This window comes from Macrotis lagotis, chromosome 6 (genome assembly GCF_037893015.1).
Source record: "Macrotis lagotis isolate mMagLag1 chromosome 6, bilby.v1.9.chrom.fasta, whole genome shotgun sequence".
Classification (NCBI taxonomy): domain Eukaryota; kingdom Metazoa; phylum Chordata; class Mammalia; order Peramelemorphia; family Peramelidae; genus Macrotis; species Macrotis lagotis.
The window spans coordinates 11944268-11966593 of NC_133663.1; the positions used below are offsets into that span (position 1 = coordinate 11944268).

The 22326-nt window shown below is 38.6% G+C and overlaps 1 protein-coding gene across 1 annotated transcript in view; it reads left to right on the plus strand.

The window, feature by feature from the left end:
• Positions 1 to 18721, plus strand: part of KNG1 (kininogen 1) — a 32951-nt gene extending 14230 nt beyond the window's left edge. Inside the window, exons 4-10 of the mRNA XM_074190756.1 lie at positions 6226 to 6398; positions 9252 to 9350; positions 10649 to 10727; positions 11659 to 11801; positions 12903 to 13007; positions 13822 to 13902; positions 16826 to 18721. Coding sequence (XP_074046857.1) covers positions 6226 to 6398; positions 9252 to 9350; positions 10649 to 10727; positions 11659 to 11801; positions 12903 to 13007; positions 13822 to 13902; positions 16826 to 17578 — 1433 coding nt within the window. The 3' untranslated portion in view covers positions 17579 to 18721. The remainder of the gene's footprint in view (positions 1 to 6225; positions 6399 to 9251; positions 9351 to 10648; positions 10728 to 11658; positions 11802 to 12902; positions 13008 to 13821; positions 13903 to 16825) is intronic.
• The last annotated feature ends 3605 nt before the right edge of the window (positions 18722 to 22326 follow it).

A 22326-nucleotide genomic window follows, 5' to 3' on the forward strand; every position in this document is an offset into this window, starting at 1 on the left:
TGGTTTATGATTGTGATTGAATACTATTGCTCTATAAGAAATGATAAGCAGAATGATTTAAAAAAAAACCTGGAAAGATTTACAGGAATTAATGCATAGTGAAGTGAGCAGAACTATGTGAACAGCTTACACAGTAACAACAATATTGTAGGATGATCGACTGTGAATGGTTTAGCTATTGTCAATAATTCAATGATCCAAAACAATTCCAAAGGAATCATGATAGCATTTTTTAGTAGAGCATTTTTATTATTTCCCTACAGAGAAAGAACTGATGGATCCTGAATGTTTCCAAAATAGTCTTTGTTTTTCTTAGGTTTTTTTAGTCTGTTTTGATTGATTACTAACATCATAATAACTAACATCATATTGCTTTTTAATGATGGGGAGGGGACAGGGAATTTGGAACTCAATTTGTTTTTGTCTATGTGTGATTTTTGCAAGGCAGTGGGGTTAAGTGACTTGTCCAAGGTCACACAGCTAGATAATTATTAAGTGTCTGAGATCAGATTTGAGCTCAGGAACAGCACCCAGGAACTCAATAGTTTTTAAAAAATGGATGCTAAAAATTATTTTTACATGTAATTGAAAAACTAAGATATTTTCAAAAGAATCATTGTACTACTTGAAAGTCATGATAAAGAGTCTAGATAACATATTTTAAAAAAATCATAGAGGAAAACGGTCCAGATATCTTAAAACCAGAAGGGAAAAATAGAAATTAAAAGAATCTACTGATTGCCTGCTGGATAACCCCCCCCCAAATATTCCAGATATATTGTAGCCTAAACTCAGAATTACCAGGTAAAGGATAATATATTATAAGAAGTCAAAAAGCATGAATTTATGTCCCATGATACAATGGCCAGGATCATATAATATTTACTTAGGAAAATAAGTTAAACATTGAACTTCTTGTTTTTTAATAAAATAGATTTAATAAAAATTCAATCAAGTAGATAAGCCATGAACTAACTGGATTTGGAAAAAAAGAAGACAATCAAATTATCAGCCTGAAAAATGAAAAAGGTGAATTCACAACCAGGCAATAATTATGTTATTTTGCCCAGCTATATACAAATAAAGCTGGGAATCTTAATTAAATGGTTAAACAAAAATATCAATTGCCTAGATTAACAGACCTTAGGAAATAGCTTACCTAAATAGCTCCATCTTAGAAAAAGAAATTGAACAACTATAAATGTACTTCTTAACAAAAGCACCTCAGGGCCAGATGGATTTACAAAGAGTTCTACTAAACATTTAAGAAAATTTAATTCCAATATGTAAATTGAAAAAAAAAGTAAAGGATCAAATTTCTTTTATGATAAAATATGGTCTTGTTACCTAAATTTGGGAGAGTCAAAACAGAAAAAGGCTTATAAGCCAATTTCCCTAGTAAATATTTATGCAAAATTTTAAATAAATATTAAGCAATATCATTGCTCTCTTTCTTCTCCCCTACCCCCAGTACTGTTTCAATATTAGAAAAACTATAAACCAAATTGGCAATTTTAATAATAATAAAACTTATTACATTATTTCCATTGTTGTGCAAAAAAACCCCTTTTGACATAATGTAATATTTATTCCTGATTTATAAAACAAAATAAAATCGTCCTGATTCCAAGGCCAGAAAGTATAACAATATTTAGAGATTTCCTTAAAATACAATGCTATTCATCTAAAACAAAGAACAAACATTATCCGTAAGAAGATTAACTAAAAGACTTTTCATTAAAATCAGGGGAGAAGCAAGGATGTCCATTATTACTCCATTACTATTGAGGATTGTACTAGAAATGTCAGCTACAGCAATAAGAAAAGAAAAGAGAAATTGAAGGAATAAGCACAGCTAAACTAATCATTTTTTGCAGATGATATGATGATTTTACTGAGAGAAGCAATGAACAACATTAGTAAAGCTGCAAAATATAAAATAAACCCATGCAAATAATCAATACTTCAATATATCATCAACAAAACCTATCAGGAAGATATAGAAACATAACTTTTAACATAACTATGGACAGTATAAAATATTGGAAGTCCACCTGCCAAGACACCCAGAGAAACTATTTGAATTCAATTGCAAAATACTCTTTATACAATAAAGGCAGATCTAAAGAATGGAGAGGAATTAATTGTTCATTGGTAGACCAAATCAATATAACAAAAGTGACAAAACTACTTAAATTGATTTATTTATTCAGTCATACCAAACTATCAAAAAATTACTTTATAGAACTAGAAAAAATAATAGCAAAATCCATATGGAGAAACAAACCAAAAAAGGCTAAGGATGTCAAGGGATCATTTTTCAAAAATAAGAAAGATGTAAAACTATACTACAAAAGTACTTTGCAAATGTACATTTGTCCAAAGCTACTGAGAAAGCCGAAAACTGAACTGGAGGAAACTGCATAGGAAGTAATGGATAGAGCACGTTTTGGAATCAGGAGAACAGGACTTTGAATCCATCCTCAGACACTTGCCACCTACTAGCTGTAAGACCTTGGGCAAGTTACTTAACCCAACTAGTTGTCCTGATTCATATCTGGACCCAGATGACTGGAGGAAAACATGAGGCTGGTGACTTAGCCCGGCCTCCCCCGCCAACTCAAATCCTAGTCAGGAGCTTGTTATGGCATCACCTCCCTGATGTCATGGTCTTTTTCAAGAACAAAGGACAAACATCACCATCACCATCACCATCATCATCATCATCATCATCATCATCATCATCATCATCCTGTATATCAAGATAATCTCAAAATGAGTTCATGAATTAGATAAAAAGGGTGATATAATAAACAAATCAGTGGAGCAGGGAAGTATTTGTCAGATCTATGAATAGGGAAAGAGTTCACTAACAAACAGAAGACAAGAATTATAGGAAGTAAAATGTATAATTTAGATGATTTTTCAAAATATAAATATATAAAGAAAACCAAAGCAACTAAAATTAAAAGAAAAGCAGGAAACTAGGGAAAAAAATTTTTGCAATAAATTTCTCTGATAAAGATCTTATTTCTAAAAATATTTAGAGAACTAATAAAAATGTAAAAGACTAAGTCATTCCACATTTGATAAATGAAAGAAGATATGAACAGGAATAAATTTAGAGGAATAAATCCAAGCTATTGAATATGAAAAATGTTCTAAATCACTATTTGAGAAAAGAAAATTAAAACAATTCTCAAGTACCACTTCATACTCATTAGAGTGGTTAAGATGGCAAAAAAAAGGAAAATTACAAATGCGGGAGAGGATGTGGGAAGATGGTACATAAATTCATTAGCTCAACTATTATGGAAAGTTATTCATAATGGTTGAGTTAATTAAGATCCCAAATGGTTGAACTAATGCATTTATAAGTCCCCAGATGATTGAACAAATGCAAATATAAGTCCCTAAAATTATCAGATTGTTCAAACCTTAACCTAGTGAGACAGTTACTAGGTCTATTTCTTAAAGAAGATCAAAGAAAAGGGAAAGTGATGACATGTACAAAAATAGTTATAGCCATTTCTGGGTGGCAAAGATTGGAAATTAAGGGGATCCATATTATTGGGGAATGACTGAACAAGTTGTAGCTTATGTTTGTGCTGGGATACTACTGTGCTATAAGGAATATTTTTAAAAACCTGGGAAGACCTGTATGAACTGATGCAAAGGGAAGCAATCATAACAGGAGAACACTTCAGTAGTTAGTGATTTTCTCTACCTTCATTCAGCAGTGAAGACAGTAGATGATGGGAGCAAAGCAAGAGTGAGGCCCAGCAGGGCAAGATGAACAGTATGGTTAGGAGGCAGAGGATTCAGCAGAAGAAGAACATATAGAGTTGAACTGGTTCAACAAAAGATCAAGATGGGAAAAGAGCAGGAAAAATGGCTTGGGAGAGAATTGAGGGATTGAAGAATTGGAGTTCCCGGTGTGACTGGAAAACAGAATTTGTAGGTTCTAGACAGAGGTGGCTTGATAATAGATTGTGATCAAATGAAGCAATTTCAGAGTTCATGAAAATACAAATGGCACATTTATGGGTGATGACAAGATCAAAGGTTTAAGTTTCTCTGTATTTGGCCAAAGTAGGGTGGACTAAGGTCATGTGGAATGAATGTCATGTACTGTGAGACTGGGTTGTTTGAGGGATTATTATATATGTGTTGAAGTTACCTAGTGATAGGATAGGAATTGAGAAAGAGTGAAATATTTGTTATGATAATTGTGAATGAAACATTGAGCTCATTTGAGCAAAGAAGAGTAATGTGTCCTGGGGATTGGTGGACAATAGCTACCAGGATTTTTGATGGGTGATGGGTTTAGACTGAGTGAACCTCAAAGAAGCAGAGATTGCTGAATAATTGTGGTAGAAGTGGCAATGTAGAACAAGGAATAGTTCTACTCCCCCTTTCCAAGCAGTGAACTGAGAGAGAAGAATGAAAATGTAGTCAGTGCATTGCTTTGATGATTACAGTTTGTAGTTTAGTTCAAAATCTGGAACTGTTAGGCACCCCTTCTTCAAACTTCCCCACCCTCACATCAGCCAGATTTTGTATCTCTAATTCCAACTATTGTCTTCTCAGATTTTTTCCTTCCCTAAATCTCATTTCTTTTTCCATTTCCCCCTCTACCACTGTGATTTACTCTTTTAAAATAATTTTTAACTCTTAAAAAAGCCTCTTGTTTTAGCAATTCTAAAAATTCTGGTTGGACTTGTTTTTAAGTTTTATTTTCTTTGTAGCCTTGCTTGTAGATATTTTGGAGTCATATTCTTCTTCTGATTCCCTTTCACCATTAAACTTTTTGGTGGGATTCTCTCTTTTTAAATTATTTGCTCATTATTACAGTACACTTTCTGGTTTTAAACTTTATTTTGGTTCCAGACTCTATGTACTTCTGAGAGGCATTGAGTGAGTTAAGTATTTTCCTCATTTGTCCTTCTCTTATTTTCTTGGGACTATTAAGTGTTTTGTTATTTCAATATCATATAGATGACTTAGCCTGGAATCTCACAGTCTTTCAGTGTTCCCAGAACAGTGTGAACCAGGGCAGTCAGGGCCAGATTTGGGTCTAAGTAACATGCCTGTGAGCTTATCCTTAGTTAGAGGTTCCAGTAGACTGTTGCTGGACTCAGTTACTCTCATGGATGAGGAAATTTAGAAAGCACAAAGGGACATAAAGGAAGAGTCCCCTTTGGTCGGGGACTCTTGCCCTGATAATTACTTAACAGATTTGAGATTCTTTTTGGAGGCTAGAACTGACTCTGCTCTGCTCCTGGGGTCAGAGCCAAACAACTGCTGTTTGTTGTTGTTTTGTCCTTCATTATCAAAGGAAGACCATGACATCCAGGGAGGTGATGCCATGATGGGCACATGAATGGAATTTGAGTGAGTGGGTGCTGTGCTAAATCAGCAGTCCCACTTTCTCTTCCAGAGCCATCTGGATGACTGGAGGTGACCCTGGATGTGAGGTAATCAGGGTTAAATAACCTACACAAGGTCACACAACTAGTGTCAAGTGTCTGAGGCTGGATTCAAACTCCCGTCCTCCTGTTTCTAAGGCCAGAGTTTCATCCACTGTATCATCTAGCTGCCCCACTGTTTGTCTTTAAGCTAACTCTATGCTCTGTACAAAACTCAGAACCTGCCACTTCTCTCTACCACCCCTAGATACAGACCCCCTCTTCAGTCTTCCTAGGATCTGTGATAGGATATCCAGTCTTGGGTAGAGAAGGACATATTTGCTAACTGGCTTTTATTCTGTCATTCTGTATTAGCTTGGGGAGTCCCTGAGGCTTATTTCTGCCTCAGTTCCTTTTGCTCTAGTCCTCATAGTCTCAGTTTTAATTTAATCCCCAAATGCTAGGATGCACCATGTAAAATGTTCCTGACCAGAACCCATCCCCAGTGTCCACAAACTTTTCTGTCTATCTCTCTAGGCTGACCTGGGCTAGAAAAATTACTCTTTGTTATTTTTTCCATTTTTTTAAATTTCCCAGTTGGGACTTGGTTTGATACATTTCTAGATCTTTGTAGAGAAGGTGTGTTGGAGGAGTCAGACTTCTGGATCTTCCTGGGACTCTGCTATCTTAACTTCTCTTTATAGACTGACTCCTGACTGGTCATTTCCTCTGCTTTTGGATCTGAAAGCCCAAAGCTGACAATTCTAATTGACTTCTTAAGGTTCAATCTCGATGGTTTTCTCTTCTTTCAATAAAGTTCATGATTTAGTGACAGAAGATCGAATCCCATGTTTTGGATGTTTCACTCCCATATCAACCAACAGCTCAACGGTGAAATCACTTTTGGAAAATGCTCTTCAATTTTTTAATGAAAAATCTAAGCATGAACATCTCTTTACCCTTAAAGAAGTCCTGCACTCCTTGTCCCAGGTTTGGATATCATTTACTTCTTCATTTCATACAGTTTTTATACATATATTTTATAAAATATTGTACTAAGTAAACAAATAATAAACTAGTTAAAATAAATAGATGATAGTTGGATAATAAATAAGAAGATATAATAAAATTTATGCCCTGTTTAAACATATATGCATAAATATGTATATGTATATGTATATAATATAAAGATGAGGTTGTATGTATATATTTTATTACATTAATTGTATGATTGATATATACTGTAGAAAATGTCTTTTAAGTCTCTATATAAAACATAATATTGTCTTAATATGTAATCTGCATGCTTACATAGAAGGCCAACATAACATGGTGGATACTCAGTCAGAATTGGAACTAGAACGATCTGATTTGAGTCTTGCCCCTGATTCACACTATGTAAGTCACTCAACTTCTCAATGATTCAGGCAACTTCCTAAGGTACAGAGAAGGGGCTGATCTGCAGGGGTTCATGTATGGACATCTATATTCTTCTGGAGGGGTATAAGAGTGGGATGTTGATTGAGTCAATCAATCAACTCATCCCATTCCAACTGAAAGTAATCTGCCAGGTATCTTATTGAGGCAAGAACATATCTCTATCAATCAACCAAAAATGTAAGATTAAATGGTGAAAGGAGTGACTGTTGATGAGAATGTGTTAGGTCTGGCTGACCCTATGGGTCTTCTAGAACATAAAAGTCCAGTGTAAAACTGAACAGAGATTAGAATCAAGAGATTGGGAAGGCAAGGAAGAAAGGAAGGAGTCAGTTGAGCCAGAAATAACAGGTAATACAAGGATAATGTGTGAAAGGAGAAAGAGAAAGTAAACTCATGCTATGGCAGAGAAGGAATAAAGACCCCATGTCCTGTAGGCATCTTGGGGCAGAAGACTTAGGCTGCTGCCCCCCAGCGGGTGAACTCTCCTATTTAAGACTGAGGGGGTCTCAAGAATGTCCTCTTCACTCTCTCTCAAGACTTGTCTGTTAACAGACACCATTGATCCTCTACTTAGATATATCTGGTACCCTGAATTTTGATCCCAATCATTAAGAAGACAGAGGATAACATGAGATAGATCTAAGTGTATAATTAACCAAGTTTCTTTACCTGAGAGATTCCTTGTAACAATGAAGTCTCTGTGAAGACAGATGCCAGGCGCTAAGGATAGAAAAATGAAAGTCCCTACTCTCAAGGGTCTTACAGTCTAATAGAAGACAACATAGGCAAGAATAAATAAAGAAAAAAATACAACACACCTTCCAAGCAAGTTTGAGGTAACTTATAGGATCGAGTACTAGAAACTGGCTGAGACCAGCAAAGTCCCCATAGGAGAGATTCCTGATGAACATACTATGCTGCAGCACTATGCCAAAGAAGGCTTGAATATAAAAAAATGATGTCATAGATACAAACCAAGGAAAGGTGTGACTGAAGCAGGAGTCTGGTCAGTCATGCCCAAGGGAGAGTCAGAGCTAACAGACAATCCCCAAATGTAAGTCCATGTCAAGAGAGTGGTAAAATGAGTTTAATGAAGGCTTCCAGTGAGTTGGGTGGATTCTCCATGGAAGGACATGGACAAGATGCTCCTCAGAGAATTGAGGGGTAGACGGAAGTTAGGTGGCATAGTGGATAGAACACTGCCCTGGAGTCAGGAGGACCTGAGTTCAAATTTAGCCTCAACCATTGAATAATTGCCTAGCTGTGTGACTTTGGGCAAGTCACTTATTCCCATTGCCTTAAATAAATAGAATTTTCAAAAAAAGAGAGAGAATTGGGAGTAGCCTATTTCATCTGTACCATTGATGAGATGGGATAGTGGACTCCCTGAAATATTTAGGTTTGCATTTGTGTAGATAGCAATAGGATATATGCATGCACACACATGCATGTATCCAAAATATGCCCGTGTACATGTTTATATACATATGCACACATACATATATGTACATGCATATATTAATAACAATGTCATGTAAAATAATGTTTTAATAATATGCGAGTTTGATATTTTAATAATATCCAAATTCAAGATCTGAAAATTATTTTATGCATATTATTTCATTTAATTCTCACAGGAGCCCTGGGAGGTAAGAGCCATCAATACTTTGATTTAGGGCCTATGAGAAAAGAAGGTTGAGAAAGTCTAAGTGACTTGACCACGGTCACATAGTTACTAAGTATCTTGGACAAAATCTGAACTCAGGTCTTCCTCATTCCAAGTCCAATTTTCTATTCACTGAGCAACCTAGCTACCACCTAAAAGATCTTGAAGAATGTCTTCAGGCCATAGATACATGGATCGCTGCGTTTCCCTTAAATTTCTTAAAAGGGTAGTGGAGGGGACGGCTAGGTGGCGCAGTGGCTAGAGCACCGGCCCTGGAGTCAGGAGTCCCTGAGTCCAACCTCAGACACTTAATAATGACCTAGCTGTGTGGCCTTGGGCAAACCACTTAACCCCATTACCTTGCAAAAACTTAAAAAAAAAAGGGGAAGTGGAAAGAACTTTGACCTGAAGTTTAGAAGGCCTGAGTTCAAATTTTGATACTCATAAACTGTGTGGTTATGGGCAAGTTGTTTACCTCTCTGTGCCTCTGTTTCTTCATCTACAGGATGGGAATAATAACTGGTAGTGCTGCCCACACAGCGTCATTGGGAGAAGAGCGTATATATATATATAACAAACTGGGAAGTTTTGAGGAAATCTGAGTAATTAGTCTATTAGAGTGGATTTAATACAATTTCAATAACAAATGATTCAGCTTCAATGCCCTGGATCCAGGCTCTTTCATGATGAAACTCTGCTGAATAATGCAATTTCCTTTCAAATTACTTTTATTATAGGTAGTTAATGGGTGGAACTATGATCTCCGATATTCAATCGTGCAGACTGATTGTTTAAAGGAGGATGAACACTCCAACTGCAATCCTATGCCTCAGGGGGTAAGTGATGCTAACACAAACTCTTCTAAAAGAATCTTCTGGGTCACTGAAAGACAATGCACCATCTGTGTCCTTCAAATATTTGTTGAACTCAATGGGTTGATAGGATTAGGAGCTGTACAGTTGGGTGCTGGATATCATGCCCCTGACTTTTATTAGTACCTCAAGGTGGGGTAGAGGGTGCTGAGCCAATGGGACAAACAAATAATCACAGTTGGATCTGCTAACTTGGATCACTTTAATTAAGTGATTCTTAAAGTGTGCTCTGGGAACCCTTTCAGGACAGAGAATTAGGTCCTAAATTTGGAGAGGAGAGAATGGGAGCCAGAGGTGTAGGGTGGATTTACCCATAAAGGAAGGGAGAAGAGAGAGGAAAGGAAGGAGGAAAAGAGGGAAGGAAGAAAAGAGAGAAAGGAAGGCAGCAAAGGAAGATGAAAGGAGGAGAGCAAGGGAAGAAGGAAAAGAAGGGAATAAGAAGGAAGGAAGGAAAGAAAGAAGGAAGGAAGGACTAACGGGGAGAGGGAAGTAAAGTTTGAGTCAGTGCTTATCTCTTTCTGAAACATTTGTTCCAGAGTTAGTTCCCCTCATGGGGACTCCCTCTCTCTATCTCTGTCTCTCTCTCTCTCTGTCTGTCTCTGTTTCTCTCTGTCTCTGTCTCTCTCTGTCACTCTGTTTCTGTCTCTCTGTCTCTGTCTCTGTCTCTTTCTCTCCTTTTCTCTTCCCTTCCCTTCCTTATCTGATTCTCAGGCACTCCTCTTGTCTTCTCTTCATGTTCATGTTCTCCTCCTCTTCCTCCTCTTTCTTCTTGCTCTTCCTCCTCCCCCAATACCTGCTCCTCGCCCCTCTCTTTTCTTTCATTCTCTCCTTCTCTCTCTCTGTCCCTTCCTCTGAAGTCTTTTAAGAATCCCTCAGTCAAGTCACCTACTAACTAACCACTTTGGACATTAATTTTCCCCTTGTGACATGAACTAGCTAGCCCAGATGATCTCAAGGGTCTCTCTTCTGGTGATTGATGACTTTTTTTGGGGGGGGGTGTCTCAGTTTCTTCCTCTGTAAAACAAGGGATTTTAACTAGATCATCTCTGAGGTCCCTTCTAGATTTGAGTCCATGGATGTTTGACCACTCTCCCAGAAGCTATTCTTCAGCTTCATCCTTCTTCAGCCCGAGGTGGGACCTCCAGTTTTCAACAATACAGAGATTCAAGAGCAAATTTTCTAGTAACAAGTTTTCCTGGGTTCATTCCTGGACCTGGCAGAGAAACACTGTTCTCTTTGTAGAGCTTTCTCTTTCCTTCTAGGAGATAATGGTCTGCCATGATCAAATCCACATGGACATGTACATGAACATCACTATCCTCTCACAGGCTTGTAACCCAGGTAAGTGAGAACCCTATTGATAGTTCAACAATCCAGACTTTTTCTGTCTTTTAAAAAGGAAAAAAAAAGGATATTTAAGTGACTTCTGTAATGGAGGAAGAACAGAGCAGTGGGATGTTAGCCAAAAGCTTACCTCTAGTCTGTGACTCCCACATTATCCCAAAGGAAACACTATCACTCAGGATGATATCATCCAAAAGCCAAGAGTCTAGTCAAAATCCCCTGTGAGAGCAATGGACAGCAGAGCAGAATGAAAAGCCCTGGACTTGGAACCAGAGCGTCTAGGTTCAAATTCCACTTTTGTCATTAACTATCTCTGTGACTTTGAATAAATCCCTTCAGTTTCTCCATCCACAAAATGAGTTGGGTTTGACTGGATGGTCTCTATGATTTCTCCCTCTCATCTGTGATTTTATGTTTTAACAATCCTAGTTTTCTAGGCACTTGCAGTTTTACCATTCAAGATTTATTCCTTTAGCTTAATTGTTGGATCTTTTCCCCAGATCCTCCTTTAAAATTCACTTGTTCCTGGGTGGGCACTTGATTCACTATAAGATGTGGAAAAAAGCAATTTAACAAGTATTTATTACAACTTTAGACTCACAGTGTCCCAAGGTTGGGAGGGTAGCTCAGAGATGTCTAGGCCAACTCACCCAGAGCTCCAGCCGGAGCATTCTCCTGCCCCCCCCCCCCAACATCCCGTAGTATTGGGAATAAAACAAGCCACGAAGGGAATAGGATTTAAATATACCGAAGAGCACGCGGGAGGAGAATGCTCCTCTCCAACAAATCTGATATTCTTGGTGAAGTCTACTAGTCAGAGGTTCCAGTCTGATCCACTGGGTTCAGGAGGGGCAGATTCAGCCAGTTCAGAAAAGGCTCATCCTAATTCAGAGTCTCATACTCTAACCTATTCTAAATTACCTTTCAGGGAATTATTCTGAAACCCAAAAGATGTCTGTCAACAGCCCAGAGCTGCAAGAGCCTTTGAGACAATTCCTTGAAAAATTTAACGAAGAGAATAAAAGTGACTTCTATTACAAAATAGACAACAGTCTGGGAGCAGAGTCCATGGTTTGTGGATGAGCCTTTTGATATCAGTAGACTTCTGTGGTGTAGCTAAATCTCACTTCTGGATTTCATCATGGTTTTGAGTTCTAAAGCTTTGATTTGATTCTATTGATCACAGAGGGGCTGGTTTTGTTATGGACATTCAGGAGTTCCAGACTTTTCTTAACTCTTCTTGCTTCCCTCATCTGCAACATGAGGAGCTTAGACCAGGTGACCTCCCTTCTTGGTCTAAATCTAATTTCCAAAGGTTGAGTCCCAATGGATGAATCTAAAAGTCAGGACTCCCATCTGTAGTTATTCATATCCACGATGGGTTGAAGGGAGTGGGTAATAGTGTTACTAAGAATTCTAATATGATAACACCCTCCCCCCATTCCCCAGCTCCATTCCCCAGACTCTCATGGGCATGGGAAATTTGCTTCAAGCCAACTCCACAAACATTCATTAAAAGCCTATATCATAAAAGGGATTGTACTTGGTACCAGGGTACAAGAAACAAATAATGGTAGCAAGTTTGGACCCCTGCCCTCAGGGACCATCTACATTTAATGAAAGTGGGCTCATGCCACATAAGAGAAAATGCAAACTAAATTGTAAAGTTCTAGGAGAAGGATAATAAGATTGCTCACAATTGTGGGGGTGGGGAACAGAAAAAGGCCTTGTGGAGTCCAGGGCAGTTGAACCCTCAGAGGTGATGAGGATGTGCACGCCAGGCATTCTTCCAACACTGACATTACTTTCTTTATATAAATGTGAAATCATTGATCAAATGAAAACAGACACTTCTCCTCAACTTAAGAAGTCTCAGAGAGGAGGATTTCATCCCTAGTCATATTCTTCTTGTCCTTGTGGTCATAGGGCCAAGTTAGAAGTCACTCAAACATAATACATACATGCATAGACATTATATATTTAATATTTTCTAACTCTATACTATGCCAATGTGTGTGTAAATATGGATTATTTATATCTATGTATGTCTGTTCCACCCTTCCCCTTTGGTTCAAAGATCTTTTCCTATTTAGGACACCACCTTGGAAATCCTATAAGTAAAATGCTTGTGATGAAAACAGAAACATGAACCACTTCCTATTGACTTTGCAGGTGGGCCCTGGACCTGGAGATCACATCACATTTTATATCAAAGAAACTGAGTGCTCTAAGGAGAAAGACAAGTTTTCTGAACATTGTGCTTTTAAGAAAGATGGAGTAAGTCATTAGGGGATTATCAATGATCTAAGACAGGCCAGAGTCCATGATCCAAGGGCCTCACTTAAGGCCAGAGGTTCTTAGTCTAGGGGTTTATAAACTTGTTTTAAAAATATTCTAATATGCTATTTCAATATATACCACATTTTATTTTATGTATTAAAGATATAATTCAGAGAAGGCATCCATGACAGAAAGGTCCAGGACACATCAAAAGTTCTGAATAGTCTTGACCTTGACCTTTCATTCTAAGAAAGTTAAAGCCTATTTCTTTTCTGGTAATATAGTGAAAATTGGTAATGTGATGGAAATTTAATTCAATCCAATCCGACCAAGCGCTGCATTTGATGCTAAGGATTGAGAGACTAAGAACAAAAATGCCATCCCTGCCCTTAAGGAGTTGCCACTCTCTAGAGAGGCTACATGGACAGAGAGACAAGTCCATAGCAGAGAATTTGAGAAGAGGATGGGTGGAGAAGCACAAACGTCAGGAGTCTTGAGGAGTTTAGAAAGAGGCAAGATCTACACCTTCATGCCAGCTGCACCGTTCAATCTCCATGATCCTGGGCAAGTCGCTTTATCTCCATGGGCCCTAGTCCCCTCATGAATGAGAAGAACAGCCTCTGTGACCTCTGCAGCTCCTTTCACCCTCTGGGACTCTTTGAGTATGCAGTCAGTTAGAAGCAAAAGGCTAAGATAACACACCAGAATGTGTCCAAAGGGTGATGGCACATGTTGGCCCGGAGTGGAGGAGGCTGAAGTAGCCCAGGGCTAGCCTACTGATGGCTCATTTCACTTTTGTTTTTCTGGACAGGATGTTGTGACATGTTCAGCGAAGGTTTCTGTGACGCATGCGGGTACATTTAATACGACAATAGACTGCAATCCACTACAGGTACAGAGTTCTGCCTTTCTCTGCCTCAAATCCTGTAGGATCATGTGCTGGTGGGGACAAGAATGCTAATTGAAATGAGTGAAAGTGACCTTTCTGATCCACATGAAGCAAAACCTCAGCTTGGATGCTTCCACAGAGTGATTAGAAAAGAATCCAACTCAGTCACTCGGTATTGGTCCACACCCCAAAACCTGCTCACACAGATATGCAGACATATCCCCTTGTTAGGCAAGTCACTTCTACTCCAGACTCTCCAACAGTTTCTGGTCTTCTCTAGGTCTGTGTGTGTGCCCAGATGTGGACTCTGAACTGTGTGTGGGCATATAGGTGCTTCTAAAGAAACTATGTTTTAGTTGTTGAAGTCGTCCTGTATCCTAGTTCAATAAGATTACTCTTTTTCCATATCTCTACAGTTATATCTCTATAGATATCTCTATATTTATCTGTGTCTCAATATTTATATCTCTAAATGTCTCAGGATATCCATCCATCCATCCATCCATCCATCCATCCATCCATCCATCCATCCATCCATCCATCCATCCATCCATCCATCCATCATATCTATCTGTCTGTCTATCTGTCTGTCTATCTATCTGTGTGTCTGTCCAGTTTATAAAGTACACTGATGTTTCATCCAATTCAATACTAGGTAAGTACTAGCCATTACAAGCCAGTAGTCTGTGCAGGGATATTTTTCCTTTTCTTTAATCTTCAAGGCAATTGTTAACCCTTGAAGCTTTCTGAACTATGAAGTGACGTAATTTAATGGGCTTTGAGGGAGAGAGTAAAGGAGATGAGCTAGCTAGCTTATGATACATGTGTTTGATTTTCTCAGTGATTTAGGAGCTAAGGTCATCATATAAGAAAGAGAGTAATGGTACTACCAGTGAGGAGAGCCTTAAGGAGAGAGGGGTTTTGGAAAAGCCAATGTTGGGAGTGAAATGGCCAATTTGAGAATCATAAAAATTACTGTGCAGCAGTGAATTCTCAGTTTAGCATCCTAAGAGTAAGAGCAAGACAAGGTAGAAAGAGAGGGTTGCCCAGAGTTGAGTACTGAAAGGGCATGAATCACTGAAGAGGAAAGAGTTTCAAGGACAAGGTACAGTGCCTTGTTGGATTCATTAACTATAAAGTCAAGACTGTGATGGAACAAAAGTGAGACCTGGACAGGAGTAAGTATATTCAGAAAATGGGGTAGAGAGTGTGGTGAGGATAAAGAGAATATTTAGGATGAGTGGGATGCTGAGAGGTAGGGATTGCTTGGGATACAGGCAATGTCTCAGATGGCTTCTCTTCAGAGTGCCTCAGGTAGAGTAGAGATGGAGCGTGACCATGAATAAGTTATTTTATTATCTTTCTGGACCTCTCTTCTTATTTATAAAAAAATACCTCAAGTGATTGCTTTATAAACCTTAGAGTGTCACATAAATATAAACTATATATAGCCACATATGGTTTATATTTATGTATATAAATATGTGTATATTTTATATTATACATATATGTATATATGTATATAATCAGAATTTTGGAAGTCCATCTTTACAGATAAAAAGACCCTTAACTTTCATCTAATATTTTCTTTGAAATTAAATTTTATTTTTTATGATGCAATAATTTTCTTTCTTACCTACTCTAATGGGGAAAAAAGAAAAGAAAACTCTTGCAATAAATACACATAATTAAGTGAAACAAATTCCAACCGTTTCATTCTATGTCTTGAATCAGCACTTCCTTTCCTGTCAGAAGGCAATTTGACTTTTTTGTAAGTGGTCACACATCTAGGTGTCTGAGGCTGCATTTGAATTTGGGTCCTCCTGACTCCAGAGTCCATGCATTATCCACTGCACCTAGCTGTCCCTGGCAAGTAGTAGTAGTAGTAGTAGTAGTAGTAGTAGTAGTAGTAGTATTTTTTTTAGGTTTTTTTTTGCAAGGCAATGGGGTTAAGTGGCTTGCCCAAAGCCACACAGCTAGGTAATTATTAAGTGTCTGAGGTCAGATTTGAACTCAGGTATTCCTGACTCCAGGGCTGGTGCTCTATCCACTGCACCACCTAGCCGCCCTGCAGGTAGTATTCTTGATGTAGTATTATGGTTCTTCATTATCTGTTCTTGAGTCTTCCAGAGTTGTTTGTGTTCGAAATATTATTGGCTTACTGCCCCATGAATCTCTTCATGCAGCTCTCTTCATCCATCTCCTTTGCCACCTCACCCTCGGACTCTTACCTTATTCATTTATCATATTCATACTTTCCCTAGTTGATGGACACTCCCTTAGCCTCCAGTTCTTTGCCATCTTGAAAAAAGCTTATCAATATTTGGTACATATTGATCTTCTCTTTCTTGGATCTCTTTGGAGTCTGCCAATGGAATTGTTGGTTTAAAAATTTATTCTGGTCTTATTAACAACTATCAGCAGCAGCAGCAGCAGCAGCAGCATCAGCATCATCATCATTGCTCACATTTATATTATCCCTTAAAGTGTGCTGACTTCCTCATCAGAATTATTTCTTTTGCTAAGGTGTGCAAAACACTTTATTTGCAAAGTATTTTATTTCCTTTGATTAACCTTGTGAGGTAGGTGCCAATATTAACTTCATTATGCAAATTAGGAAAATGAGAAAAGTTCAAGTTTACTTAGGGTGACACTGTTAGTAAATTTTTGAGGAGGGATTTGAACCTCACTATCTAATAGTCTATCATTCTACAAATCAATCTGATCTCCAATTGGGGGGAAGGAAACACTCTTAGCTTCCATTTTTCCCATTCCCTTATTTTAATATCCCATATTTGGCAAACTCTAACTTCCTTGAGAGATGAATGATTCTGTTCAAATACTAGTACTTACAAGCCAGGACCCTTTGCCTGTGCAGGGTTTTTGTGATCATTGTTGAAATGCTTTTGTCCATGCTTCTCTTTAGATGGCATTTATGAGAAGGCCTCCAGGTTTTTCCCCTTTTCGATCAATGAGACTAAATATGGATGGAATGGTAGCGCTAAATGAGCCCCAGAATTCTGATATGGTAGAACAAGAGGAAGAACAAGCCCCAGGAAAAAGACGAGGGCCTCCTCGTGGCCATGGTCCTTGGCACCAAAAGGGACCTAACCCTGGCCATTGGAAGAAACACCACCCTGGTCTTGGCCTTGGGCATAATAAACATGGGCATGGTCACCATGAAAGACATAACCTCAGGCACGAAGACAGGCATGGTCAAGGCCATTGGAAACATGGGGAAAAAGACAAGAAAAATCATGAGAGTTGGACAAATAAGTATGGGGACAACCCAACTGGAGAGAATTCTCCTTCCATGACACAAGAGGAGACACAAGGCCCACCACCCCTGAACAGCCCATCACCGCAAGGGGTCACTGTTAGTCCTTTTGATTTTCAAGATTCAGATCTTTTTTCTTCTAACCCAACTAATCTTCCATCTGCTCCTCCAGCCGAGGAGGAGGAGGAGAAAACAGGAGAGGAAGAGGATTTTTTTATCCCAGATATCCCTGTCCAACCAAAGAGGCCCTTGTTTCCTTTGTTGCCTGACTTTCCAGAGCCATCTGCCCCCAAATGCCCTGGACGTCCATGGAAACCAATTGATGTGATGAACCCAATCAAAGAAGAGATCCAAGTTAAGCCTTTTTTACTTTCTGAGGCTCTTGATTCTGGGAAGAAATGATTTTCCTCCAGGGCCTTCATCATCCTACTGCTCAAACGTAATGGACAAACTATGAAACCTCAGACCACCTAGAACAAGGGTTGAGACTCAGTGCGGATCCTGAGAGTCTCAACAATGAGTGAAAAGTTGTTTGCAAAGACCTAAATATATCCTCAACCCTTCAGACCAACGAGTTTCCTTGGCAAGCCAGAAGATGGAGAAAAGAGATTTGTTTTGAGGCTACTTTAACAATAGATATAGGGCAAAAGGGTATTTTTTTTTGCTTGAGGGGATGATTAATTATTATCTTCAATGAGCTATGCAAACTAACTTTCACCTGCTCGTGAGTGCCAAAGAAACTAATAGGAGCCAAGGGTATACCTGTTAAATAACTAATTGGTGACTAATTAATGCTTGCTGATTAATTGATAAAAGTATGATTATCAGAGATACCTTTTTTTTTTATTATTGGAACAGGAAGCAGTACAGAATTAGATGCAAAGGTGGGACCAAGGTGCAGAAAGTTGAAAGGGAAACCTTTGGACCTCTTCTTTGGGTCCACCTCAGAAAACATCCTTTGCTTTTGCCAATGGAATAATTTGTTTCTACCCTGATGTCGTTGCAGTGCACCCTAGCTAGCATGTGACTGGTTCTTAAAACTTCGTTTTCTTGCTCTGTTTTTGCTTGGTGAATCTCTAATTTCATATGATTGGCTGCATTAATAACCCAGGCCCTATTCTACACTATCTCTACTTTGCTTCTTTATCTTTACTGTGATTTACTTAGAGTGAGGGGGAAAGTCCTACTCAATTACCTGGGCAATAACAATTGTTATCTCTAATTGGGAGCAAGCCAATCAGCTTAACCACATTTTACTATTCTTACAGGAATACTTAAAACCTTGTATGTATCAGGCCGGACACCTAAAGAAAAGGTCAATAACAGAGGAATTAATTGAAGAGAAAGATGGCTTTTCCCCGACATGGAAGTCATCTAAGTCTAAGCTGACCCCAAAGACAGAATCAACAGAGAGGTTACTGACCCCCAACATTTCAATTTATGTTAATACAGTCTGGTTAGGAAAAAGAGAGAAATAAAACTTCATTGAAAGGAAAAATTCACTACTCCACAGGAGTGAAATAAAGTTAAATTATGATTATCTCATCTGTGCTCCTCTCTCATCTCATTTACTTTGCTTTTCAGCAGATTAGGACATGTTCAGACTGGAAAATGCCTTTTATTCATATATGCTTCTCCAGTTGAGGAATATCTTTACCCCCATTTATGAAGGTCAGAGACTTTCCTAGAAACTGGAAACTTCTCAACCCAAGAAATAGTGTCTGAGCAAAGAGGGCATATTTAAAATTTTACCAGAGACCCAAAGATCTATTTTTTCTTTTTTTGTTTTTGTAAGGCAATGGGGTTAAGTGACTTGCTCAAGGTCACACAGCTAGGTAATATTTTTTCTTTATTAGAAAAATCTAGGACCAAGTGAAGAATGGGAGTGCTTTCTTATTTGTTATTACAATTGGGGTTCTCAGGAAACAAAAGAATCTTCTCTGTTTATATCTGGCAATCCTTCACTATAATGAGGTTTCTAATCTCATAAGAAAAAAGAAAAACAGGCATAGAGAAAGATAGATTTAGACCTTCATGGGAGATACTTTGTGAACCCCTATATCTTACAGAAGAATGATGAAACCTAGAGAAGTTAAGTGACACCCTGATAAATGACAGAATATAATTCTTATTCCTTCTGGCTACACTAACCCAAATCTCATCTATACTGGCAGTTGTATCCCCAGGGGTGTGTGTTGGAGTGTAATTGCCCTGGGCTAAGTCTCTCCCACTTGATTCCATCTAATAGAGGTCCAAGGTTCTGACTCTTCAAGTCTGGAAGCTTGCAAAGGCTTGCCCCAGGTCATGATTAGTGGAGCTGGGGTTTTATTACCTACTCATAATTTCAGTCCTCTCATTCATATAGTTTGATATCAAAAGATGGAAGCATAATTATTTTAGGTGAATAGAATAAAATGTTACTTTTGAGTGAAATAGTGACATTTGCAGAATCAAATTTCCTTTGCTGCTTCAATTGGTCTCATTGATATGAGGAAGGCATTCCTTCCATTGGTACAGACCATAATGCATCCATACCTTCTCAGTCTAATTTTTTTCTGTTTCCTACCCCAAATCTTCCTAATTATGTCCTCCTCTCCAAAATTAACCTTTCTTTGGATCATAGGCCCTCATCCACAGCTTGCTTTCAAGAATTTCCAAATACAGTAATTATTAAATTGGCTCAAATGTAGATGATAGAGTATCTAATCCCATAAACACACTCAAGAAAACAAATACATCATGCATCAGATAGCTTTGTTTTCCCTTATAGAAAAATTCAGAAAGTATAATGGAATGAAAGGAATACCATAGAGTTCCCCTCACAAAAGAAATGGAATTGAGATTACCAACTGGGCAAGTCCTTGAAATTCCGGTTAAATCTATTCCTTTAAAAGGGTCCAAGCCAATCCTCTTAAAGACCTCATGTTTCTTAAATTCTCAGATTTTGTGGTTATGCAATTTCTAGGGCCACCTTAGAGCAGCTTGGTGGTGCTGCCATGTTTGGAACTGGGTGACCTTGGGCAAGTCACTTCACCCTCTACCTCATCTATAAAATGAATTGGATGAGGAACTGGTAAACCACTCCAGTATCTTCCCCCCTGAGGGGAAGGAAGGATGTCATGAACATTTATGAGCTCCTCTCTACCTTTTGTGGATTTCTTGAAGGGATAAAAGGCTGTCCTATAGACAAGAAAGATTGTTAGCCTGAATACTTGCAAGAGAGCTAAGTACCCTTTGACTCCCAAGTATAGAAGACTAGACACAAGCTATATATCTTGATATTTCCCTGATAGAAATGGGCTGGGAGCTAAACAAACAAGATTTGGAAGGTCTTAAGAGAAACCCTCAGGGGAAGGGGAATCAATGGGAAGAAAGAATTTTATGAAAAATATCCAAGAATGAAATCAGCACATTTAAATTCAGAGTTTGGGATGGAGTGGGGTAGGGGCCTGGGACACAGTTTATACAATTAGTTTTTTTTTTTTTTTTTTGCAAGGCAAATGGGGTTAAGTGGCTTGCCCAAGGCCACACAGCTAGGTAATTATTAAGTGTCTGAGACTGGATTTGAACCCAGGTACTCCTGACTCCAGGGCCAGTGCTTTATCCACTATGCCACCTAGCTGCCCCTACAATTAGTTTTGATGATGTATTATTCATGATCCATTCAGTGCATGTCTTTGTTGACTGTCCTACCTATGGTTAAATCAATTTTTTTTTATTATCAACTGAATGACTTTCAAGTGTCTTATTTTGTTCTTATGTTCAACCAAAACTTTCAGAGAACTGACCTGAAGTCCAGCCGGGAATAATCTGAAGTGGTCAGATCTGAGCCTTATTATTTTGACAGTTGCATGAAAGATGGGTTGCAGAGGGGGACAGGGCAGAAAACAAGGAGACCAATGAGGGGAGAATAAATGGCTGTAGATTAGCTTTTTGTAAGTATATAGAACACACACAACAAACAACAAACACAGCCTGACCATAACTTGTCAGGAAATTGCAGGTGGCTAGGAAGGAAAGAAAGTGGGCCAAGTTTTTTCAAAGGAGCATGTGCATGAATCCACTGGGGAATGAGCTTGCTGCCTTTGGCAAGGATGAGCTGCTTCAGGGTGGGTTGACCTAGAGACTCTGGCCAATTCTCTTGGAGGTCAGCATTGTTGGGGAGAAGGGCCTAGGGTTTCAGGAGCAGAAATAAATGGATTTTTAAAAAACACTTTGTTCTTGCCTGTGGATATTATTCTTTGTAATAAAAGAATCTCTCATGCATGCCCTCAACATTCTATTCACATCTGCATGAAAGTAGACTAATTCACTCATCCCTCGTTAGCAGTTTTAGTCATGGAAACAGCTAGATCATGCACCAAAGCCTACAGTGGTTAGAGATGAATGGACTATGAATAATCTCCCACAGTATATTCAACCTGATCTCATCTTCCCCTTTAAACTCACTCTTCCTCCAATTCCCCTTATTTTGACTGAGGTCATCACTCTCCTCCCAGTCATTAAGGATTGTCATCTCATTCTCAACTCATCATTCTCTTTATACATCAGCTTCCATCAGCTTCTGAGTCTTGTCTATTCTCTTTACACATCTCTCAATTCCATCCCTCTCTTTCCGTTCACATGGCCAACACCCCAGCTCATGCTCTCAGGGTCTTTCCATTGGATTACTGCAATAGCCTCTCTCTCTCCTCATTGGTCTCCTTGCTTTCTGCCCTGTCCCCCTCTGCAACCCATCTTTTATGCAGCTGTCAAAATAATAAGTCTCAGATCTGACCACTTTAGATTGTTCTGGGCTGGACTTCAGGTCAGTTCTCTGGTTAAACATAAGAACAAAATAGGACACTTGAAAGTCATTCAGTTGATAATAAAAAAAATTGATTTAGCCATAGTCAGCAAAGACATGCACTGAGTTGATTCAGTGGAGCAAAGCTCCCTGGTCCATTTGCCCATTGTTTTCTACCATTCTGATATGACCTCCTATAACTGGAACAGGTGAAACCTTTAATCCATTGAGCTAACCAAGTCTCAGTAGCTTTTTATTTATTTGTTTATTTGTTTGTTTGTTTAATGGCCACAGGCAGATTATTCCTTAATCTTTCAAGAGTGGGGGATGCCTCATAGGATCACCAAAACACCATCAGAATTAG